General features: G+C 40.0%; 2 protein-coding genes and 1 pseudogene across 7 annotated transcripts in view; 2 read left to right on the top strand and 1 right to left on the bottom strand.

Annotated features, from left to right (window-relative positions):
* Positions 1-2,309, bottom strand: part of ITPR2 (inositol 1,4,5-trisphosphate receptor type 2) — a 524,966-nt gene extending 522,657 nt beyond the window's left edge. Inside the window, exon 1 of one of the 4 annotated variants that reach the window (XM_082419574.1) lies at positions 1,885-2,309. In XM_082419574.1, the coding sequence (XP_082275700.1) occupies positions 1,885-1,976 (92 nt within the window). In that variant the 5' untranslated portion in view covers positions 1,977-2,309. The remainder of the gene's footprint in view (positions 1-1,884) is intronic. The other 3 variants (XM_082419572.1, XM_082419571.1, XM_082419573.1) reach the window with 3 other exon arrangements.
* LOC309640693 (uncharacterized protein) lies at positions 1,985-16,323 on the top strand (the record flags this gene model as incomplete). Of its 2 annotated transcripts, XM_082419883.1 has the most annotated exons (4): positions 1,985-2,241; positions 4,074-4,137; positions 10,816-10,952; positions 14,288-16,323. In XM_082419883.1, the coding sequence occupies 4 exons, from the start codon at positions 1,985-1,987 to the stop codon at positions 14,436-14,438; spliced, it is 609 nt and encodes a 202-aa protein (XP_082276009.1). In that variant the 3' UTR covers positions 14,439-16,323. The 2 variants fall into 2 exon arrangements, with proteins under 2 accessions (XP_082276009.1, XP_082276010.1); XM_082419884.1 differs by lacking the exon at positions 10,816-10,952 and having other exon boundaries at positions 14,288-16,321.
* Positions 16,324-16,594: 271 nt separating this feature from the next.
* LOC309640684 (heterogeneous nuclear ribonucleoprotein A1 pseudogene) overlaps positions 16,595-24,043 on the top strand; it is a 29,424-nt pseudogene continuing 21,975 nt past the window's right edge. The window contains exon 1 of the transcript in view: positions 16,595-24,043. This exon is cut by the window's right edge and continues 21,975 nt beyond it. The product of the transcript in view is annotated as a heterogeneous nuclear ribonucleoprotein A1 pseudogene (transcript).

The following is a 24,043-nucleotide window of genomic DNA, read 5'->3' as shown; positions in this document are numbered from 1 at the left end:
CACACACTTGGCTGAGAGTCTGGAGACAGGGTTATAGCTCCAGCTTTTGGCATTAATGTCCTCTGCTTCACAGGTAAGTCACTTCATTTCTCTTCCCCTAGGTTTCTCTATCTCCAAAATGAGCAGGACAGTCTCGGCAACTGCTAAAGTATGTAGTGACCGAGACACATACCTTTGCTGAATAAGACACTACAAAAACATGGCTTTTTATTTCACTAGGTTTTATACTCTATTCCTAATCCTTTTTATTATTTTGTCCACGACTGTAACTGTCGCTCACAGTCACCTAGGTAGTGACAATTACAGTAGCTAACACTTAATACAAGTGTTCATGTGCCACGTACTGTGCTAAGCACCTTATGTTAACTCACTTCTTCCTCAGCACAATCCCACGAGGTAGTAACCATGAGTGAGGAAACTGAGATACAATTATGTAACTTGCCCAGGGTCATAAGGTTCACAAGCGGAGAAGCCGGGATTTGACCCCAAGCCCTTCCTGATCAACCACCAGGTTAAACACACCTAGAGAGTCTACAGAGGGGAAGGGTGAGGTGCAGCAGAGTGCATCTGCAAAATGTTGCAGGAAGCCCAAACACTGACCTTGTACTAAGAACTCTCCGGGAAACAAATGGCAGCTTATGATTTACAAACCCACCACAAAAGCACCTGTCACGGCTATTTTTTTCTTCCATGCTTCAGTTTCACTTAACATTGATCTTAAAGGGGTTAAGTTAAATCTACCTCCCTTCTTTCACCCATTAAGGGAGATGCACAAATAACAGAAACTGGGGAAGTTCTGGTGACGTCCACGTCCCCTGTGGGGTAGACACCACTCCATTAATGGCATGGCTCAAAGCCACCGTCCAGGGACACTGCATGTTAAGTCATCTGCCCTAAAACCTAACGGCAGAAAAAAGTGACCAGTCCGAAGTGGAAACACCAGTTTCTCAGCCTGAAATCTCTAAGACTGGGAAGTCTAGCTACTGAGACCAGGCGGTAACAACAACAAAAAAATGTACGCATCAAAATACAATGCAGTCAGTGTGCGTTTAAACTGCGAGCTGGTATTCACAATCAGGACAGAGAGAAAATACTAGTAATCAAGGAAGTCCTCTTTACCCATCTAGCACACGGTTATGTTTATATATCTATTTCCCCCATTCATAAATCAACTCCAATCTCAAGAGCCCTGCACTTGGCCGAGTACCAGGAGAGGTTGAGCATTTCAGTGGGCCAAAGCCCGGGGAGGGGAGAAAGCAGGTGTGAGTTCTAGAACCCAGGAGGCCGTCGGAGCCCCCAGGCTGCCCCCGAGGCGGGGCGAGTCCCCGTTTGGCTAGGCCAAAAGGAAATTACTTCAGCGAAGTGGGACAGTGAGCTCCTCCCGCAGGGCAAAGCCACACTCCCGCTCGCCACATCGCCTGAGTTTCATGTCCGAGGCCACGGACTTTTATTGACTGGTCTTACAAACCTGGCCCTGAAGGACAAGGGCTTGAGCGCGGTAGCGAGCAAAGATGGGGAAGAGGAGGCATTTGTTTCACCTCCAAGGGAAAAAAAAAAAATTTTTTTATCAAAACAACCCACGGAGAAGCCAACGAAGACTTCTTCACCGGGCCTGTCTCCGGGCTTTTGAATCACTTCCTCCTTTTCAGATGCGTCTCTGAGCTTGAGATTACGAAGTTGCAGAGAAAGTCTTGCCTCTATGGGCAGCTTCCTGCGAGCGAGAGAGCCGAGCGCACGGCGCTGTCCGCGGGCGCAGAGCCTGCCCTGCCTCCCGGCCACCCCAGGCGGGAGCGGGCGCCGGGGGACGCGGCGGCGCCAGGAGGGACTGGGATGGGTTCCGAGGGGCCTGAGTACCAGCACTCCCCAGCCCGCGCCCCGGCTTACCCCAGCGTGTTGATGAAGCCGTTGACCGAGCCCTCCGCGTACAGGGACACGATATCCCCTATGTAGAGGAAGCTGGACATTTTATCGGACATGCTGCTTCATGCTCCGCAGAAAACGTCCCTCCTCTTCTCTGCGCCCTCGCCGCCCTCTCCGGGGAGCCGCCGCGGCAGAGGCGGAACGGAGCGCCCGCCTGCAGCGCCCAGAGCGGCGGCGGCGGACACGGCCCGAGGGATCGAGTGTCGGGCTCAGCCTTGCCCCGCGCCGGGGGAGCCGCCAGGAGCGGCGCTGCAGCTCTGGACACCCCGCGACGTGCGCAGCCCGGACGCCCAGAGAGCCGCAGCCGCCGCCGCCTCCCCGGCAAGTTTCCTGTTCCTTTCAGAAGTTTTCTCTCCAACACCTTTTGCTCCTCCTCCCTCCTCCGCCTACCCTCGCCGCTCCGCGCCCCGCCGCAGCGGTCCCCGCAGCCCGGCCAAAGCTGGTGCGTGCAGAGCCCCTCGGTTCCCTCGGGGGAATTTTTGGACCAGGTGGTGGTGCCCATTGGGCAAGGGGAGGAGAGGAGCCGGGGGACGAGAGGGCGGAGGCCAATCAGGCGGCGGCGGCCCGGGGCGGAGCCGGGCCGGGGCGGGGCGACCGGGGTAGGGGGCGGGGCCCGGCCGCCCGGGAAGCCGTGGCGCGCGCTGACCCAACGCGGGGAGGCGCTGGAGGGGCGGCGGGATCCCCGAACTGGGAAGCGGTCGCCGGAGAGCCGCCCTGGAGAGGCTAGACTTGGGGTGCGACAGTTCCCGCCTGGGAAAGCGAAGGATGGCGGGGCCGAGACCCAGTCCCTTGTCTTAAAGGGGGCGGGGAGGATTGAGAATTGACGATGGGGCGCGCGCGCACGACCGGAGCGGAGTGAGCCGGCGATACGCCTGGAGATGAAAAGGAGCCGGAGCGGCGTGGGTGCGTGGGGTGGATAATTTGCTGACACAGGGAGAGGAAGGAAGGTGTTGAAGCAAAGGAAAAAGTAGAAATTTTTTTAAAATACACAATAAAGAAAGAAAATAAGAAGGAGAAGGAGGGGGAAGGGAGGGAAGGGGGAGGGTCTGTCTCTATTTGGACTATGTAGTTTAGGTTTTGTCTCTAGTACAGGGCGTTAGTGAAACTTGACCCGTCAGCAGATGTCCAGGTGGACATGAGGTAAAAGTCACTTGGCCGGGCCAGCAATTTTTTTAGCCAACCATAGGCGGTGAACCTTCTCTTAAGCCTCCTGCACTCTTAATCCCGCGTCCCCTGCTCTTAACCCGGAGCCCAGGTTTAACTTTCCGCTTCCGGAAGCCCGCTGTCACAGTCTCACTGACCGTCTTGGTTTGTTTACTTTTAAAGCTTCTGACTCTGAAAGCTCCAACGGTCATAAATGAAACTAGCAGCAGGACACGTTTCCACACCTTCTCTGTTGCTTTTGTAACCCTCATCATTTTACAAGACTTTTGTCCTACCCTTCCGGAAGACCTGGAGAAGGCAGACTTGGACAGCAGTTAGGACACTAGCCACCCAAAGAATTGTGACCTAAGTAATCCCCCTAGAGCAAGGTTTGCTGAAAGGTGAAGGAACCCAGGACGTGCACAGAGGTGTGTGCCAAATTGTGCAACGGACCAAAATGTAAATTTACAGTTCGAGGCTGTCTTACAGTTTGAAGATGGTTTGGGTTGAGACTTACAATCACATAATGGAATACGAAAGAATAAGCTTAATGTTCAGACATCTGTGTTTAGAAAGCCTGCAGGATAGAGGAGAATAAAGTGTTAGACCCAGAATCCAGGAAATGCCAGCACGAAGCCTGACTGTACTGAGATAAGCTGGACCCAGTCATTGTCCTACCCTGCAGCCGACAGATCTCTCTTTACTTCTGGGTTCTCCTTTGGAAATGGTTACTTAGCAACTTAGAAATGCCTGTTATGTGCTAGAAGCCCTCTTCTGTCTACATGTTACATGATATTACTGTTGGGAGCCTCCAAGACATTGGACGAGCTATTTAAAAGCTTGAGATGGAGCGAGATGAAGACCCTGAAAATGGAGGTTTCTGCTTATCCAAGAGATCTGTGGATTACATTCTGTGGTTTCCCATGTTGCACAGTCCTGTACCATACATCCAAATGGATGCTCCACAATTACTGGCCAAAGTCATGAATGTTTTTCTTTGTTTCCTCTAGGTACAAACTATCAGTGAACAAGATATTACAAAACAAGTGGGTGATTGTTTATGCTAATGAACAGGTACAAACTTCAAGCCACATACCCAAGACCAATGTGTTTCCTCCTCCTCACCCCGTCCTCACCAGCCACCACCCACTGAGGTGTCCTATGTAGTCTGATGCCTGGATCTGGTCACACTGCTGCGTTAACATGGCAAAGATAGTCAGCCAGCCACCAAAGGTTTAGGCTCTCCTTCCATGGCAGCCAAGCCTCCTTAAAAGGGTCTTCCCAGCCTTAGCTATTCTGGCAACTCTGCCTTTATTTGCTCAGCTCAGAAACCTTGGAATCGTTTTTGACTCCTCTCTCTCACACCCCACATTCAGTCCATCAGCAAATCCTGTCAGCTCTGCCTTCAAAGTATAAAGAAAATCCTACAACCCTGGTCCATGCCTCCATCATCTCTCTCCTGGGTCGTAAGACTCCTCACTGATCTCCCCACTTCCACCTTTGCACCTTTATGATCTACTCTCAACCAAGAAGCCAGACGTTTGCTGTTAAAATAGAAGTTAGATCAAGTCTCTGCTCATAACACTGCAACGACTTCCCATCTCAGAGTGAATTCTGAAGTCACTTCCATGGCATATATGGCCCTATTTAATGTGCCCCCTGAGCCGACGTATTGTAGTACATCTGTGCAGGTACGCATGTGTGAGTGACACTTACACACTAGTGAGCAGTGAGCAGTACACACCTGCACCACTGTTCTCAGAGCCCCCCACTGCCCCTCTGACTTCATCTCCTGCCACTGACTTGAGCTTCTTCATTCCAACCACCTTGGCCTCCTTGCTCGCCCTCATATATGCCAAGCCTGCTCCCTGTGGAGGGCAGTTAACTTACTGTTCCCTCTGCCTGGCGTGTTCTTCCCATGTGTATCTGCAAGGCTCAGTCCCTCTCTTGCTTCAGAGCTCTGCTCTGATGTCACCCTGTCATGAGGCCTTCCCTGACGACTCTATATAAAATACTGTCCTCAGCCCCATTTGCTATCTCCCTACTCTATTTTTCTTTTTTTAAAAATAAATTTATTTATTTATTTATTTTTGGCTGCATTGGGTCTTCGTTGCTGCACGCAGCTTTCTCTAGTTGCAGCGAGCGGGGGCTACTCTTCATTGTGGTGTGCGGGCTTCTCATTGCGGTGGCTTCTCGTTGCGGAGCACGGGCTCTAGGCACGTGGGCTTCGTTAGTTGTGGTACACAGGCTCAGTAGTTGTGGCTCACGGGCTCTAGAGCGCAGGCTCAGTAGTTGTGGCACGCGGGCTTAGTTGGTCGGCGTCATGTGGGATCTTCCCGGACCAGGGCTCGAACCCATATTCCCTGCATTGGCAGGCGGATTCTTAACCACTGAGCCCCCAGGGAAGTCCCTCTATTTATTTTTCTTAGATTTTTTTTATCATAGCATGTTATACATTTATTTGCTTATTTATTTGTCCTGTCTCCTCCCACTAGAATATAGGTTCCATGATGGCAGAGAATTTGTGTGTTTTCATCACTGCTTTATTCCACTCTATAAAAGAGTTCTTGGCACTATCATGTGCCTATTAATAAATATATGTTGAGTGAGTGGGGGGAAAAAATCACCTAGTGCAACATCTTTATGGAGTCTCAGGACCTCTGTGAAACTTGCTCCCTCCAAGAGTAACCATATATCAGTTGGGATGCATGGTCACCCTAATCTCAGATCCCCAAACTTTCTTCATGTTCTATCATTATCTTCTCTTTGAAGCTAACTGTGGGACAGAAACCTCCCCATTTACACCTAATCCTAATTCTAACTCACTCTACACTACATGTCAATAAGTACCATTAACCCACTGTGATTGAGCTAAATCCTACATGAGAGGAGAATGAAGGAAAAGAGAGAGTCCTGAATTTACTGAGACTAAAGCTGCAATGACTGAGAAAACCTGAAGTTACTGAATTTATCCAGAACTAGCCAGGTTAAGTTTGCCATCAATAGAGATGGGCCCTTAAAACAGATTAAATTATCAAAAAACAGTTTGGCCTCACACCATATACAAAAATTAACTCAAAATGGACCAAAGACCTACATATAAAACTTTTATAAGAAAACATAGAGGTAAGTGTTCATAATATTGAATTTAGCAATGGTCTCTTAAACATGACGCCAAAGCCATAAGCAACAAAAAAAAGATAGATAAATTTGACTTCACCAAAGTTAAAAATTTTTGTGCTTCAAAGGACACTATAAAAAAAGTGAAAATACAATATACAGAATGGGAGAAAATATTTTCAAATCATGTATCTGATAAGGAACTTGTATCTAGAATATTTTTAAAAAACTCTTACAACTCAACAATAAGAAGACAAATAACTTTTTAAATGAGTAAAGGATGTGAATAGTCATTTCTCCAAAGAAGATATACAAATGGCCAATAAGCACGCAAAAAGATGCTCAATATCATTAATCATCAAGGAAACACAAATTAATACAACAATGAGATTTCATTTCACATTCACTGGGATGGCTACAATAAAAATGACAGATAATAACAAGTGCTGACAAAGATATGGGAAAACTGGAACCCCCTACTGCTGGTAGAAATGTAAAATTGTACAACACTTTCGAAAAGAGTTTGGCAGTCCCTGAACAAGGTGAATGTAGACTCGCCATTTGACCCAGCAATTCCATCTCTTGTATATATCCAAAAGAAATGAAAACATATGTATACAGGAAAACTTGTACAAAAATGTTCATAGTAGCTTTATTCATAGTAGCCAATGTCCATCAACTGATGAATGGATAAATAAACAGTGGAATATTACTTGTTCATAAAAATGAATGAACTATTGATTCATGCTACAGCATAGATGAACCTTGAAAACATTATACTAAGTAAAAGAAACCAGTCACAAAAGATCACATATTATATGATTCCATTCATATAAAATGTCCAGAATAGGCAAATTTATCCATTTAGATAAAAAGTCAATTAGTGGTTACCTAGGGCCTGTAGTGGGTAAGTAAAGGACACAGGGTTTCTTTGTGGGGTGATGAGAAAGTATTCTTCAAATTTGCACCTCTGTTCAGCATATATTTCCCTTTAACTTGACCTATGTGTTCTTGGTTCCACCTGACATCTACTTTGAGCAAGGGTAACCTCATACCTAGCTGCTGAGAAGGGGGAAAGGGTGCTAGGGTACAACTAAAAATAATTCAGGGACTTCCCTGGTGGCCCAGTGGTTAAGACTTCACCTTTCAATGCAGGGGATGCAGGTTCAATCCCTGGTCAGGGAACTAAGATCCCACATGCCTCTCGGCCAAAAAACCAAAACATAAAACAGAAGCAATATTGTAACAAGTTCAATAAAGACTTTAAAAATGGTCCAAAAAAAAAAAAAAAGACTTTAAAAAATAAATAAATAAAAATTTTTTAAAATTAAAAGAATTCAGTGAAACTGTAGGTGGGGTAAAGCACATTACTTAATTCCTCACTAATCGTCAGACTACACAAACTCAAAAATGTCCCATCTTCCAATGAAAATCACCTTTGTTATCATATGGCATCAGCAACCTCTTAAGAATCCAGGCACAAAGTCTTGGAGTCACTCTTTATTCTTTCCTCTACCTATTTCTTTCTTTCTTTTATCTCAAGAATGTCTCCTCTTTACCTTCTCCACTATCCTTGCTCTGTTCTATACTGTTGCCTACTCACTGGTCTCCACCCTTCCAGTCTCCCCCTCTCACCATCCTCAAAGCAAGCCAGAACAGTCTCCTTACAAAGTTGATCTGATCAAAACTGTTCAGACTTACAATGACACCCCCCTGTCTGCAGAAGAAAGTCTTTAACCTGCTAGTGTGAATATTAGATATTGTGAACATCAGTCCATCTAAATGGATTTCCACCACCATGTCCTAGCATTCCACACTGACCATGACCTGGTCTCCTCCTTTGATATCCTTAGTTTCTACTCTTCCACTCCCAATATCCTCGGAAAGCCAGACTTCCCACATATAATCTGACAATTTTAGTCTCCACGTTTTGAGTGTGATGGTCCCTCTGCCAGAAATTCCCCTTCCTCCTTTCCTTCTCCTGCTTCTACATGCCCAAGCTCCATTTCCCCAGTGAAGCTTCCCAGTTACTGCCAGGGCAAAGTTCTGCTTCCTCCTGAATCCCCATCTCCATATTCATGATGGAGAGTTCTGTGGATTTGTTCCCTAGCAAATATACCTTAGTCATATATATGGCCTGCTGTGAAATTTTGGACTAAAAAAAAATGCTGTGACTTGCCTCTAGGTTCATGCTGGAAGGAGAAGAGTAGATGATGATATAGGGAAGAATGTAGAAGGGCAATCTCATAGTCATCCTCAACTGCTGTTGTGAGGTAGATCCCAGAGAGCCGTCCACCTTTTCCCCCATGTCTAACAGCCTGAATGGGGTTAACTCCACCCCCAACTCCGAGCATGGGTCCTCACTAGTCTAAACCAGTGCTTCTCAAACTTTAGTGTAAGAACCATCTTAAAACAGAGCTCCCTGGGCCCCGTCCCATGAGATTTTTGACTTAGCAGGTCTAGAGTGGGGCTTACTAGCATTTCTGAAGGGGGTGGTTTTGTGTGGGCAAGGGTGGGGGGAGTCGGGGGTGAAACAGACCTTGGTTAGTGGGAACGCTTTGCTGAGAAAATGACTTGTTTTTCATTTTTCTTTCGAAATAATCTCAAACTTACAAAAAAGTTACAAAAGAGTAACTTTTTACAAAGAGTACATCACTTTGACCCAAATTCATCAATTTTTATAATTTGCTATGTTTGTTTCATCATTGTCTTTCTCTACAAACACACACATACACACAATTTATTTTTAGAACCATCTGACTATAGGTTGCATAATCATGCCCCTTTACCTAATACTTCGTGTATTCCTAAGAACAAAGATATTCTCTTCTATATCCATAGTACAGCTATCCAGCTCAGAAAATTTAACATTGATCTAAAACTTTAATCTACTGTCCATATTCCAATGTTGTCAATTGTCCAAATAGTATCCTTTATAGCATTTTTTTCCTCCAGGACAAGATCACATATGGCATTTAGTTGTCATATCTCTTCAGTCTCTTTTGATCCGTACCAATTCCTCAGCCATCCTTTGTCTTTAATGACATTGATGTTTTTGAAGAATCAAGCCATTTACTTATAGGATAGTCCTCAATTTGGGTTTGTCTTGCATTTCTTCATAATTATATTAGGTTAAGCATTTCCAGCTAGAATAGTACACAAGTGATGAACTGTACTTCCCCAGGTAACCTTGACTTCAGGCACACAGTGTCCATCTGCCCCCTCGTTTATGACATTAGTTTTGATCACTGTCAAAGTGTTGTCTAGTGGAGAAGAGTTTAGCAATAATCCCAAACCAGCTGTCTTTTCAATGTTTGTTCCACAAGAAACACTCTCTTAGCTTGAGAAAACTCTGGAAATGTAGGCCAATCGCAAAGCAGCAGCAAGTCTGATTTTGCTGCCAAAAATGGTGTCCAACTCATCTCCTGACCTTTAACCTCTCTGTTTCCAAAGCTGGAGTTTGACGTCAGTCTACCGTGTTTCCCTACCTGCCGGGGACAAACACCAAGCTCCCCCAGTGGTGCCTTTGAAGTTCTTCCCACTAAACTAGATATGAGAGCCAATCATCCCTTCCACACCCTCTCCCCTAACACACACACACGCACGCACACACACACACACACACACACACACACGGGTCTTGCCCATGCACTGGGGGTGTGGCAAGACTCACAACACAGCAGCAGCTCACTCCAAAGCACTTCAAAACCATCTCTCATCTCCAACAGCCCAACTCAAATATTTCCCTTCATGATTTGCATCTATTCAATGCCTCCACTGAAACTCACAATTTAACATCCTATTAAAATATTCTTCGAATCTATCTGATAGTCACAAATCTTAGAGCTATTTACACTACCTGCTCTTAAATTACTCGAATATTTCAATTCCTGATTACTTCAATTTGCAACGATTCTTCCCCAAATATAATTTCATAATTTCTCAGCTAGATATCAGGACAGTATTCATCAATCATAACTATACCAGAATACTTAATACAAGCATCACATAGACCTGGTTTAAATTACTAACTCACTAATTTACCCTCTGCCAATCTTTATGCAAATATTCAACCTCTGATGCCTCATTTTCCTTATCTGTAAAATGAGGACAATAGTATCTTCCTCCTAAGGGCCTTGTGAGATTTAAATTAGAAAATACACTTGAAGGGTTTGGCACGGTACCTGGCACAAAGTAAGGGCTCAATCATGTTAGCTATTTTTATGATTGTCATTATTTGAGAGAAAAGCAATATTAAAGGTCATAAGAAAACCAAGCATCAGAGATGCTGCGACCTGTGCAAGAAGACACATTAGTGACTGAGCCAGCACCAAACCTGTCTCCAGAGAGTCTGACTCAATAACTCCTTCATTTACACTTCAGTCCCTTCAGTAAACAGTAGTAAATGCCTGATAACCTCTTTCAGGGATACTGGCATTTTTTAAATTTCTGTAAAAGAAAGAAATCTAATTTTTAACAGGGAAATTTCAGGTATAATAAGGAAAAGAAAACAAGTTTTGAGACAAAAGAAACAGAAGTGGCTAAATTCCCAACCTGGTGCTGTAAAACCACCCCAAAGTGTCCCGTGGGAACTCTGCCTTCCACAAGCTGACAGTTTTTATCTCTTCACAGAAGGGGGCAGATAAAACCCACGGAGAAAACTGCCATCTAACACCAGAGAAAGCTGTCATGCTTGCGGTCCCTGGCATGATAAACAGGGAAGACGTAATGCAGAACTTTGACTATCCCTCACCTCCTACAGACTTCCGGTACCATAAAAAGTGCAGCTGGGGCAGTTAAGGTCCTACAATGCAAACCAAGAGCAATTTCTCAACTTGTAATTCCATTTCCCAGATCCCCGGGGATTTCTGGGTTGCTCTTAAAGGCTTACTTCAGGAATTTTAACCTTGTCTTAATGAATAGAAACAGGCTACTAAGGCCAAACTCGTCAACTGGTAAATGCCAATGAGAATGAAAGATCTGAGAACAAGTTTGGTAGAGGGGTAAGAGATGGAGGAAAGTAATATATACTAGTAACATATATCTGAGTCTCTGTGCCGAGCACTTTTCATATATTGATATTATCTGAGAACCTCCAGGAGGTAATTGGTATTATCAATCCCATTTAACAGCTGAAGAAACTTGAGTCTTAGACAGGTTAAGGAACCTACCCAAGGTCACCCAAGTAGTAAGATACATGGGGAGAAAAGAAAAGATAGCACCATAACTCAGAAAAAGGCAAAAACAGGGAGAATAAACCCAACGAGAACTTCCTGAAGTCTTTTTTCTGACCTCTTGACCCTTCCCCAAATTTGCCTTGGTTTCCTCTCGTTTGTGTACATGGTATGAATTGTTGTACAGTTGTCTCTCAGTATCTGTGGGGGATTGGTTCCTGGAGCCGCCTTGGATGCCAGAATCCCCTGAACATATAAAATAGTTGGTACAGTCAGCCCTCCCTATCCATGGGCTTTGCAACTGCAGATTCGACCAACACCCAGGCATTCACACATCCATGTAAAGTTGTACCATGTTGGCAGACCATGGTTGGCTGAAAATTTTAGTTTAGTTCTAGGATATCACATGATATCTTAAGGTGAAAATAAATTCAGGGGAATATGTGGTTATTCAATATAAAAACTCAACAATGGAATTAATATTTAAAATTCTATGAATAAGGGATTTCTTAGCTTAGAAATACATATGCATTAATAAAAACACATAAAGCAAAATATCAAGTAGATTTGATTCCTATAGCCATAAATTTTTATGTCAAAATTCTAATAAACAGAACTTAAAAGAAAACAACCAAATGGGTAAACTATGTACAACAAATGTTATAGGCAAAGGGTTGGATGTAAGCAAGAAATAAAAGTAATATAATAGTGAAATATCATTTCGCATATATCAGACTAGCAAAAAAAAATTTTTTAATTATAATAACCAATGCTGAGAGTGAAACAGCCAATCTCATATCTGTACAACCATTTTAAACAAGAATATGGATCTATGGAGTATATCCTAAGGAAAAATCCTATATATGAAAAATACTCAAAATTATGTTTGTCATAGTATTAATAATAATAATAAACATTGGAAACAAAGCAAATATTGAACAATAGCAAATTAATGATGTGGAAAGGAGTAGCTAACATGATATGTACCAATGATTCTTATTAAGAATATGTAATAATATATGAAAAGATTTATATCATGACTTAAAAGAAGGATAAAAGTTCTGTAATGAGTTTGGTCACTAAAATATCAGGGAAAAACAACATACTAGAAAAAAAAGATTTGTGTGATAAAACTATGGCTAATTTTCTCTACTTTCCTAATGTTTTAGAGAGTTTATATTATTTTTAAATGACAAAAAACACAGCAATAAGTGACATTTGGTTTTAAACGGAAAAATTTCTAAAGAAGAAACTATGAGAAAGATTTTTTCAAAGTCTCAGTTGACACAGTAGAGTGAAAGCAGAGCAGGAGAAATTGGAACCAACAGATTCAGTCGTGCAGAAGACATGCTTAGGAAACTGCCTTTTGATTCTGGTGTTTTAATTAATCTTTTCTTATTAATGCATATTTTTAAGAAAGTATTTATCACAGTCTTTACAGTGAAATTACAAACAGAGGACATACAGCTTCACAGCATTTCAGTAATTCAGTTTTGGCTGGCCCAGTGTCTCCTGGCATCTTTCAGAACATCTCAGTAGACAAAGATGCTAAGTGGAAATTCCAGAAGCCTGTAGAATTCGAATCCACCCTTCTTGGCAAAAAACAGATTTAAGACTGGAATGTAGTTCTCCATGACAACCTTATCAGTGTTTGGGGTCTGGTTATTTCTGGGTACCATGTTCCAGGAAAGTGTTGCAACTAAACCTGTTACCATTTTTGCCTTAGCTCTTGGCCTCGGGCTAAGCAAGGATTTGGCCATGTTCACCATTACAATCTCTGCTTATCAAACTGGGGCAGGCTTGATATTGAATAAGCCTTGCAATAAATGACATAAAAATATTGATAGAGAGATAAAATTCTAAACTCTTTTCAGTAAGAGATTTTGATGGATATTCAAATATATGGGCCAAAACTCAGCTCCCCAAAACTCTCCCAAATCAGACTGCATCTACTCTTAAGAATGCCTAAAGGCTCTTGTATAAATTGAATCCAGTATTTTTCCTATTGAAGTAGGTTTACACTAGAAAAAAAATTTCCTTCAAATATTGCAACCATCACAGCTGCTTCACACAGACTTTCATTTCCCTGAATGGATGGACACCTGCCTCAGACGTCATTTCCTACCCATGTTTGTGTGGGACTAAGATAACACAACACCAGGTTTTGAATACGTGCTCACTTCCTTGTAGTCTGTCTTTTCATAGTAGAATTTCTGAGAGAAGGTGTAAATGGCAGTGGGTGGAACTAGAGGATGGGCAGGGAACGTGGTAGAAGCTTTAAGAAAACTTGCTAGCAGCATCTGTTCTGTTTGCTTCTGATGAACATGCAATTTCTTCATTCCCACAGCATTTGAAATACTCTCCCCTAGAGTCATTCCATAATGGTCCATGTCTCTGATATTAAGATTTCTTAATATATGCCATCTCCCCCAACATGGGCATACACAACACCATATAAAGTTGCACGATATTGGTTTTTTGGCAGCTACATTACAAATCTACATTAACTTTACTTTGCATCCTTAGAGTTTAAAAATCATTTGTTTTCAAAACAGAAATAGAGTCACAGATGTAGAAAACAAATTTATTGTTACCGGGGGGGACGGGGGGGGAGGGATAAATTGGGAGATTGGGATTGACATACACACACTACTATATATAAAATAGATAACTAATAAGGACCTACTGTATAGCATAGGGAACTCTACTCAATACTCTGTAATGACCTATATGGGAAAAGAATCTAAAAAAGAGTGGTTATATGTACGTGTATAACTGAATCACTTTGCTGTACAGCAGAAATTAACACAACATTGTAAATCAACTATACCCCAATAATATAAATTTTTTTAAAAAGGGAAAAGAAAGCATTTGTTTTTAGTCATTAGTATTTTCTTCCAGCTTAATGTTTGTCTAACTTTTTTTCACAGATTTTCTTACTGTCGGCATATACTTGGACCAAAAGACAGGGAGACGGAAAGAGAGGAGAGTACTCATTCTCTCTGCTCTCACCACTGCTGCCGCACAGCCCACCAAGCCACGTGGCGTCATACATCAGGCACTATTCATGTTTATTCCTGATACAGCTTTTGACCTTTCCCAAGAGTCCTGTTAAAGTTTGTGTCAGGTTAGATGCTTTCAGGTTGCTCCACTTCTATATATCCATCCACTTCTTCCACTAACTTGATGGAAGTCTCAGCCTTCTTTTTTTCCCAAACTGAGTCTCCCTGTCTTCTTTTCCTTCATGGCCAGGTCAATTTGCACACAGGCTTTGGAAACATAAAACTAATTGCATGTCATTCACCTGACAATGTCCTTATAAAGCAAATAGACATAAACGTTTTAAATGCTTTAAATATAACAGTTTATTCAAAGTTAATGGGACATCCTGGCAGTCATTTTACTCATTCAGCAAATATTCATGGAGAACCTACTGTGTGCCAATATCTATGCTACGTGGTAGTTATACAAGAGTGATAAGGAATTGTTTCTGCCCTCAAGGAGTCTGATCTAAATACCCTTTAGAAAATGCCAACCTATTTTTGTAAGTCATGTAAAATTGGATAGGCTTAAAGAAAAAATTGATATTAAATATTTTATGAATTACACAGTCCAGTTCCATCTTGCTTGAAGACTGAGTTCTAAAATCAGAATTAATTTGAAAATTGAATAAAGTGAAAAAAAATTACCCTTTAAGCATTTGAATCTCTTCAAGAACTGTCATGAGCTCACACTCCCCAAGGTCCGATGCTGCTGAAACAGAGGAGAACAATTCCCCTCTCCTGCTATCCCCAGGAGCTACACAAAGCGAGAGGCAGCAAAATCTCCTCCACCACTAAAATTGTTATTTTCCTCTTTTTGTTCTGAACAAAATATTAAAGTCTAAATTAAATTTGGCTATATTTCAACATCACAATAAGGATTAAACTCCTGAATATGAAGTGTACAGTATGGGGAAATACCGTCAATAACTATGTAATATCTTTGTATGGTGACATATGGTAACTAGACTCATCATGGTGATCAGTTTGAAGTGTATAGAAATATAGAATCACTATGTTGTGTAACAGAAACTAACATAGAGTTGTAAGTCAATTATATTTCAAAAACGAACACATTCATAGAAATAGAGATCAGAGTCGTGGCTACCAGAGGTGGGAGTGGGGTGTGAGGGTCACTGGATGAAGGCAAACTTCCAGTTATAGGATAAGTAAGTCCCAGGGATGTAAAGTACAGCATGATAAATATAACTAACACCGATGTATGTTATATATAAAAGTTGTTGAGAGAGTGATTCCTGAGCATTCTCAACACAACCACCACCAATTTTTTTTCTATTTCTTTAATTTTGTGCCTATATGAGATGAGGGATATTCACTAAAGTTACTGTGATCATCACTTCATGATGAAGGGAAATCACATCATTATGCTGTGCACCTGAAATGCGTACAGTACTGTGTGCCAATTATATCTCAATAAAACTGGGAGAAAAAAAGTTTAAGCTCCTGAAATTTTTGGACGGACACTTTCCTCTGATAGGGATGTATTGTTGTGTATATTATTAAGAAAGCATCTGGTGGGGGAATGAGAATTTAGAAAACTGGTGCTCTGAGGGGAAAAAAAAAATGAAACCGTATACTGTCACCCATGAGCAATAAGTATATAATGACACATGTCCTTCAAAGAATACATATTAAAAAATTCCAAAATTTCATATTTATAAGATAATTATTATAAAGAAACTCTCAAGGATAAAAAAAAGGCAGTTTTGAGAGGTTTGTGTGATAAATGATGTGAGATATTTTCACATTAAAAATATATTAAAATATTAGCTCAATAAAGTTCATCCTCTGTGTGCATAGTATTTTTTTTTCTTTCTGTTCCATTAATTTTTAAAAATTTTTACTGGAGTATAGTTGATTTACAATGTTGTGTTAGTTTCAGGTGTATAGCAAAGTAAATCAGTTACACATATACATATATCCACTCTTTTTTAAGATTCTTTTCCCATATAGGCCATTACAGAGTATTGAGGAGAGTTCCCTGTGCTACACAGTAGGTCCTTGCTGGTTATCTATTTTATATATAGTAGTGGGTATATGGCAATCCCAATCTCCCAATTTATCTCTCCCCCCCCTCATCCCCTGGCAACCATAAGTTTGTTTTCTACATCTGTGACTCTACTTCTGTTTTGTTTTGTTTTTTTTTTTCTACTTCTGTTTTGTAATTAAGTTCATTTGTACCATTTTTTTAGATTCCACATATAAGTGATATCATATGATATTTGTCTTTCTGTGTCTGACTTACTTCACTCAGTATGACTATCTCTAGGTCCATCCATGTTGCTGCAAACGGCATTATTTTGTTCTTTTTTATGGCTGAGCAATATTCCATGGTATATATGTACCAATTCTTCTTTATCCATTCCTCTGTTGATGGACAGTTGGGTTGCTTCCACGTCCTAGCTATTGTAAATAGTGCTTCAATGAGCATTGGGGTGCATGTATCTTTTCGGATTATGGTTTTCCCGGCGTATATGCCTAGGAGTGAGATTGCTGGGTCATATGGTAGTTCTATTATTGGTTTTTTAAGGTACCTCCATACTGTTCTCCATAGTGTGGTACCAATTTACATTCCCATCAACAGTGCAAGAGGGTTCCCTTTTCTCCATACCCTCTCCAGCATTTATTGTTTGTAGATTTTTTGATGATGGCCATTCTGACTGGTGTGAGATGATATCTCACTGTAGTTTTGATTTGTATTTCTCTAATAATTAGTGATGTTGAGCATCTTTTCATGTGCTTTTTGGCCATCTGTATGTCTTCTTTGGAGAAATGTCTATTTAGGTCTTCCACCCATTTTTTGATTGGGTTGTTTGATTTTTGATGTTGAGCTGCATGAGCTGTTTGTATATTTTGGAGATTAATACCTTGTTGGTTGCTTCATTTACAAATATTTTCTCCCATTCTGAGGGTTGTCTTTTTGTCTTGTTTATGGTTTCCTTTGCTGTGCAAAAGCTTTGAAGTTTCATTAGGTCCCATTTGTTTATTTTTGTTTTTATTTCCATTACTCTAGGAGGTGGATCAAAAAAGATCTTGCTGTGATTTATGTCAAAGAGTGTTCTATGTTTTCCTCTAAGAGTTTTATAGCCTCTGGCCTTACATTTAGGTCTTTAATCCATTTTGAGTTATTTTTGTGTATGGTGTTAGAGAGTATTCTAATTTCATTCTTTTACATGCAGCTGTCCCATAGTATTTTCTACTTAAAAAATCAAACACATTTTATTTTTTGTTTCCATAATTTATCCCAAATTGAAATAGATTCATAATGTTTTCTGTCTGTATGTGTGAATTTCTTATAATCAAGTATTATTTTGATAGTGTATCTTTAACAGCATAATGACACTTACAAATGTGTTTTATCAATTTGAAAGACGACAAAACTAGGAATTTTTTTAAGTTACACAGAACATATGGAAAGAGAAGGAAAGGAAAGCAAAAGGAGTGGAAGGAAAAGGAATGGAGAGGGTAGAAGGGCAGAGGAGGGGTGGAGAAGCAAAGGAGCAATAAAGATAAATATCCCCCTACCCCCACAATGTGATGCAGAACAAGGTAGCCAGGCTGGGCCAGCAAGAACCAGCCTTCCTAGGATCAGCTTACTTATGAGGATGCATCTATTCTCTGTTTGGATTTTAGAATGTCAGTGCCACAGATGTTTTCACTGAATGTTTTTCAAAGAACAAAAAGATGCATTTTGACTGAAAATAATTGCCTCCCATGTGTAATAATTAAACAGCTAAACACTTACCAATACTGAGAATTTCTGATTTTGCTCTCAAGCTTTTTATTTCTTCTAGGATATAGCTTGTTCCCAAACAACTAATTTTAACAAAAAATTTGCATATTAATTTTGATCAAAACTATAATATATTTTGGATTCATGTCACATTTGCAAAAATTGCAGTTGAGGGCACATGGCTGACTGCTCTTAGGCCTTTTTTAAGTTTGTATGTATTAACGTGGAAAATAAAGACATGTTTGCAAAGCCAAAGCAAGGCAGGAAATTGTGGTAATCACAAATCAACAAATATCACATACCATCAGCTACCTATTATTCACTGGCAATTTTCAATGAATCTGGACCAGCATCTCTGTGAAGGTCAGGAAGGAAAATCTTCCACATCACAATCCCTCCTCAATAACATGGTCTGCTTATAAAATAGATTTAACTGTCTAAACATTAATATTTAATATGAATTCTCACAACAATATTCTCTTGGCCTAACCATTTGTACAAGGACTGCTTAAAACAACTTTATCACTTAACATATATTTTAACAGTTTTAACAATTTTCAGAATTACTGCTGTATCTAGTTGAGCTATACTCAAATAGACACAGTGAATAAAAGGAGAAAATTTTTTTAAATTATGTCTGAAAATAGGGAAGGTATTTGTAAATGTGAAAAAACTGTGATGTATATTAATAGATTACCAGAACTTGTTTCTTTGGTAACATTTTTGGGAAAATAAGTTGCATTGTCTCTTTTTTTATCAGTCCCTCAATTTGTAATGAAAAGTACCAAATAGCTTCCAGGCACATACTTCGTTTGTCCGCTTTTAGATTTTTCATCTTTATTCTGAGTTAGAGAAATTCTCAAATTGGACTTATTAGCAGAAAATGCATCTATTCTCCATGTGGTACAATCCCAAAGACTGCATTATTAAATTTTATGTAATCTGAAGAAAATTACCATATAAATTTGTGGAGATTGTGTAAGGATTCAATCTATATGCCTGGCATATATTTAACAAGTCACCATTAACCTTAAAATGAAAGTCCTCTTATTTCACTGTAACACTTGCATATTCCAGAAGAATAGGAAATTCCTTATTCATCAGTTTTTTCAACATAATTCATGCTCCAAGATGGATCATAGGAACAGAGGGTGTGCCTGAGAGAAGTGAAAGGAATCAATGACTGCGAACTTTATATCATTCAATCTGATCATGAGAAATGACTGAATCATCAATATTAATTAATCTTAATATCCCTAAGATAGCAGTAATAAGGTGATTATTTCCATGTATCTCTTTCAGTTAATATTTTTAAATGTCTTAAGATTTCATAGGTGAAGGGGTTAAAACATTTGTGGGTGTTTCTGATGATGTTTACTAACAATGCAAAATGAGACAGAGACCTAAAGCAATTCTCTGGATAATTCACACTATAATGAGATAGCCAAATACTTGAGTTTAAGCTTAGGTGTCTGTTTTTGCTCTCTGTTTTGTTTTTTTGTTTTGAGCTCAGTTTTCCTATTGATTTTGCAAACAGGACACTCCCAGACTTGATAACATCTCCACACCTAGATGAATATCATCTTTTTCTCATTTTACAAGTGACAAAAGCTAGGGACTAAGTAAATCAGGTGACTCGTCCATAAATCAGGAATTAAGTCATAACCTTCTCATTCTCATCTCATTATAGTATCATATTAGAATCTTTTTCTTTATTCATCCTAATAACAGAAACTATGCCTAATTTTTAAAATACTATACAAATAAATCATGCTTATAGTAGTAAAATAGAAAATAAGATTAACAATAGAAAAAGATAGTCCTAGTCAAACCATTTGGAAACTAGCGTTTCTCACTAAACAATAAATCATTATCATACTTCCATTAGGAGTAAATTTTTATTTGCCTTGTTTCTCAAATGCTTATTTCAATTATAAAAAAAAATGATTTTACCTACAGATTATCATATTAAGTGAAGTAAGTCAGAAAGAGAAAGACAAATACCATATGATGTCACTTACATGTGGAATCTAAAATGTGGCACAAATGAACTTATCTACAAAACAGAAAGACTCACAGACATAAAACAAACTTATGGTTACCAAAGGGGAAAGGGGGTTGGAAAGGGATAAATTAGGAGTTTGGGATTAGCATATACAAACCACTATATATAAAATAGATAAATAACAAGGCCCTACTGTTTAGCACAGGGAACTATATTCAATATCCTGTAGTAAGCCATAATGGAAAAGAATATGAAAAAGAATATATATACATGTATAACTGAATCACTTTGCTATACACCAGAAACTGACACAACATTTTAAATCAATTATACTCTCAACAGAATTCAACACCCATTTATGATAAAAACTCTCCAGAAAGTGGGCATAGAGAGAAACTACTCCAACATAATAAAGGCCATATATAACAAACCCACAGCAAACATTATTCTCAATGGTGAAAAACTGAAAGAATTTCCTCTAAGATCAGGAACAAGACAAGGATGTCCACTCTCGCCACTATTATACAACATAGTTTTGGAAGTCCTAACCATAGCAATCAGAGGAGAAAAAGAAATAAAAGGAATTCAAATCAGAAAAGAAGAAGTAAAACTGTCACTGTTTGCAGATGACATGATACTGTACATAGAAAATCCTAAAGATGCCACTAGAAAACTACTAGAGCTAATCAATGAATTTAGTAAAGTTGCAGGATACAAAATTAATACACAGAAATCTCTTGCATTCCTATACACTAACAACAAAATATCAGAAACAGAAATTAAGGAAACAGTCCCATTTACTATTGCAACAAAAAGAATAAAATACCTAGGAATAAACCTACCTAAGGAGGCAAAAGAGCTGTATGCAGAAAACTATAAGATACTGATGAAACAAATCAAAGATGACACAAACCATATGGCGAGATATACCAAGTTCTTGGATTGGAAGAATCAATATTGTGAAAATGACTATACTACCCAAAGCAATCTACAGATTCAATGCAATCCCTATCAAACTGCCATTGGCATTTTTCAGAGAACTAGAACAAAAAATTTTACAATTTGTATGGAAACATAAAAGCCCCCGAATAGCCAAAGCAATCTTGAGAAAGAAAAACGGAGCTGGAGGAATCAGGTTCCCTGACTTCAGACTATACTATAAAGCTACAGTAATCAAGACAATATGGTGATGGCACAAAAACAGAAATACAGACCAATGGAACAGGATAGAAAGCCCAGAGATAAACCCACGCACCTATGGTCACCTAATTTTTGACAAAAGAGGCAAAAATATACAATAGAGAAAAGACAGCCTCTTCAATAAGTGGTGCTGGGAATACTGGACAGCTACATGTAGAAGAATGAAATTAGAACACTCCCTAACACCGAACACAAAAATAAACTCAAAATGGATTATAGACCTAAATGTAAGGCCAGACACTGTAAAACTCTTAGAGGAAAACATAGACAGAACACTCTCTGACATAAATCGCACCAAGATCTTTTTTGACTCACCTCCTAGAGTAATGAAAATAAAAACAAAAATAAACAAATGGGACCTAATGAAACTTCAAAGCTTTTGCACAGCAAAGGAAACCATAATCAAGACGAAAAGACGACCCTCAGAATGGGAGAAAATATTTGCAAACAAAGCAACTGACAAAGGATTAATCTCTAAAATATACAAACAGCTCATGCAGCTCAACATCAAAAAAGCAAACAACCCAATCAAAAAATGGGTAGAAGACCTAAATAGACATTTCTCCAAAGAAGATATACAGATGGCCAAAATGCACATGGAAAGATGCTCAACGTCACTAATTATTAGAGAAAGGCAAATCAAAACTACAATGAGTTATCACCTCACACCAGTCAGAATGGCCATCATCAAAATATCTACAAACAATAAATGCTGGGGAGGGTGTGGAGAAAAGGGAACCCTCTTGTACTATTGGTGGGAATGTAAATTGATACAGCCACTATGGAGAACAGTATGGAGGTTCCTTAAAAAACTAAAAATAGAACCACCATATGACCCAGCAATCCCACTACTAGGCATATACCCAGAGAAAACCATAATTCAAAAAGACACATGCACCCCAATGTTCATTGCAGCACTATTTACAATAGCCAGGACATGGAAGCAGCCTAGATGTCCATCAACAGAGGAATGGATAAAGAAGATGTGGTTTATATATCCAATGGAATGTTGCTCAGCCATGAAAAGGAATGTAATTGGGTCATTTGTTGATACGTGGATGGATGTAGAGACTGTCATACAGAGTGAAGTAAGTCAGAAAGAGAAAAACAAATATTGTATATTAACACATATATGTGGAAGCTAGAAAAATGGTATAGATGGCCTTAATTGCCAAGCAGAAATAAAGACACAGACGTAAAGACCAGAAGTATGGATACCAAGCGGGAAAGGGGTGAGGTGGGAGGAATTGGGAGAGTGAGACTGACACATATACACTATTGATACTATGTATAAAATAGACAACTGATGGGAACATATTGTATACCACAGGGAACTCTACTTAATGCACTGTAGTGTCCTAAATGGAGGGGATATATGTATATGTATGGCTGAGTCATTCTGCTGTGCAGTGGAAGCTGACACAGCATTGCAAAGCAACTATACTCCAATGAAAATTAATTAAAAAAAAAATTATACTCTAATAAAAAAAAATGACTTTAAAGGTGGTACAATCTATACAAATACTTTCCAATTTTAGAAAATTACTTATCATTATTAGCAATTAAAATGTCTTGAAAAACTACTATATGTATGAAATTGTTACCTTCACTATCAACAATACCTTTATAAAAGTATTTTTTGCTTTGATATTTTAAATGAGTAACAGGTATCACATTCATTTTGCAACTATTAAACAAGTACATTTTATTTCCCCCCCTAAAATCAGGTTTCAGTGCAGCCTTCATCCCAGAGACCAAGCCCTGGAGCTTTATGGTACTAGGCCTAGGATGGCCTGTTTTGGGTTTGTTGATCAAGACAATAAGCTAGAAATTCAGACTGGTGGAGAAGGAATTTACTAAATTTTTTATCTCCCTTTCAACAAAGAGCACCTGCCACAGAGTAGGGAAGATGTCTTTGGTGCCATTAATGGACTGAGTTGTGAGGATAAGGAGGAAGGTAGGAGAATGTGGTGGAGGAGAAACAGAGAGATGCAGTATTTTATAGACTCTAATAAGACAACATTGATTGTAAGATGCACCATTATACCACCAAGAAAGAAAAAATTCTGCTAATTTAACTAGGACATGATACGAGTTCTAAGACCCAGTTTCAAAGATGACTATGAAGGGGGTGGAGAACGTTTCTTAGAATGCATGAAGTATGGTTAAAAAAAAAAAAAAAAAAAACAAGAAAGCAGGCAAGGGAGGTGGGGCGAGGTGCTCTGATCTCCTCACTCTGGGGCTTTAGAGACAGGAGGATGGAGGAAGGCTCCTAGGCTAGTTTGAGGGCAGTGCTGAGGGCAGAGAAGGGGTCTTGCCCTGCTTCCAGTTAGAGGTCCAAAAGCAGGTTGCCTCTCAGGCAATTCCCACACTAACCAGGGAGGCAGAAGGCCACATCAGAGAAAGACTGGTGAGTCAGTGTAATTGTGCAGAGAGGGAAGTTTGATAGCAGATCCCCAAAGTTTGCTTTTACTCCCATGTGGTAGAGGCAGGAACCAAAGTGCTGACCCGAGAGTTAGAATGTGAAGTCACATGAACTGAGACCCAGTGGGGCTGCCACAGGGCCACTGTAGCACATCCCTCTCCACTCTGGTGAAGGGCTAATAATCTATAATCAACCGGGCCAGTGGCCAGAGAGGGGACAGGGCAGAAGTTCAGAGGGAAGCATAGCGAGCAAGGCAATGCC

This window comes from Balaenoptera physalus, assembly GCF_965194825.1.
Source record: "Balaenoptera physalus genome assembly, chromosome: 13".
NCBI classification, from domain to species: domain Eukaryota; kingdom Metazoa; phylum Chordata; class Mammalia; order Artiodactyla; family Balaenopteridae; genus Balaenoptera; species Balaenoptera physalus.
The sequence above is the reverse complement of the archived record's forward strand: the minus strand, read 5'-3'. Positions and strand labels throughout refer to the sequence as shown.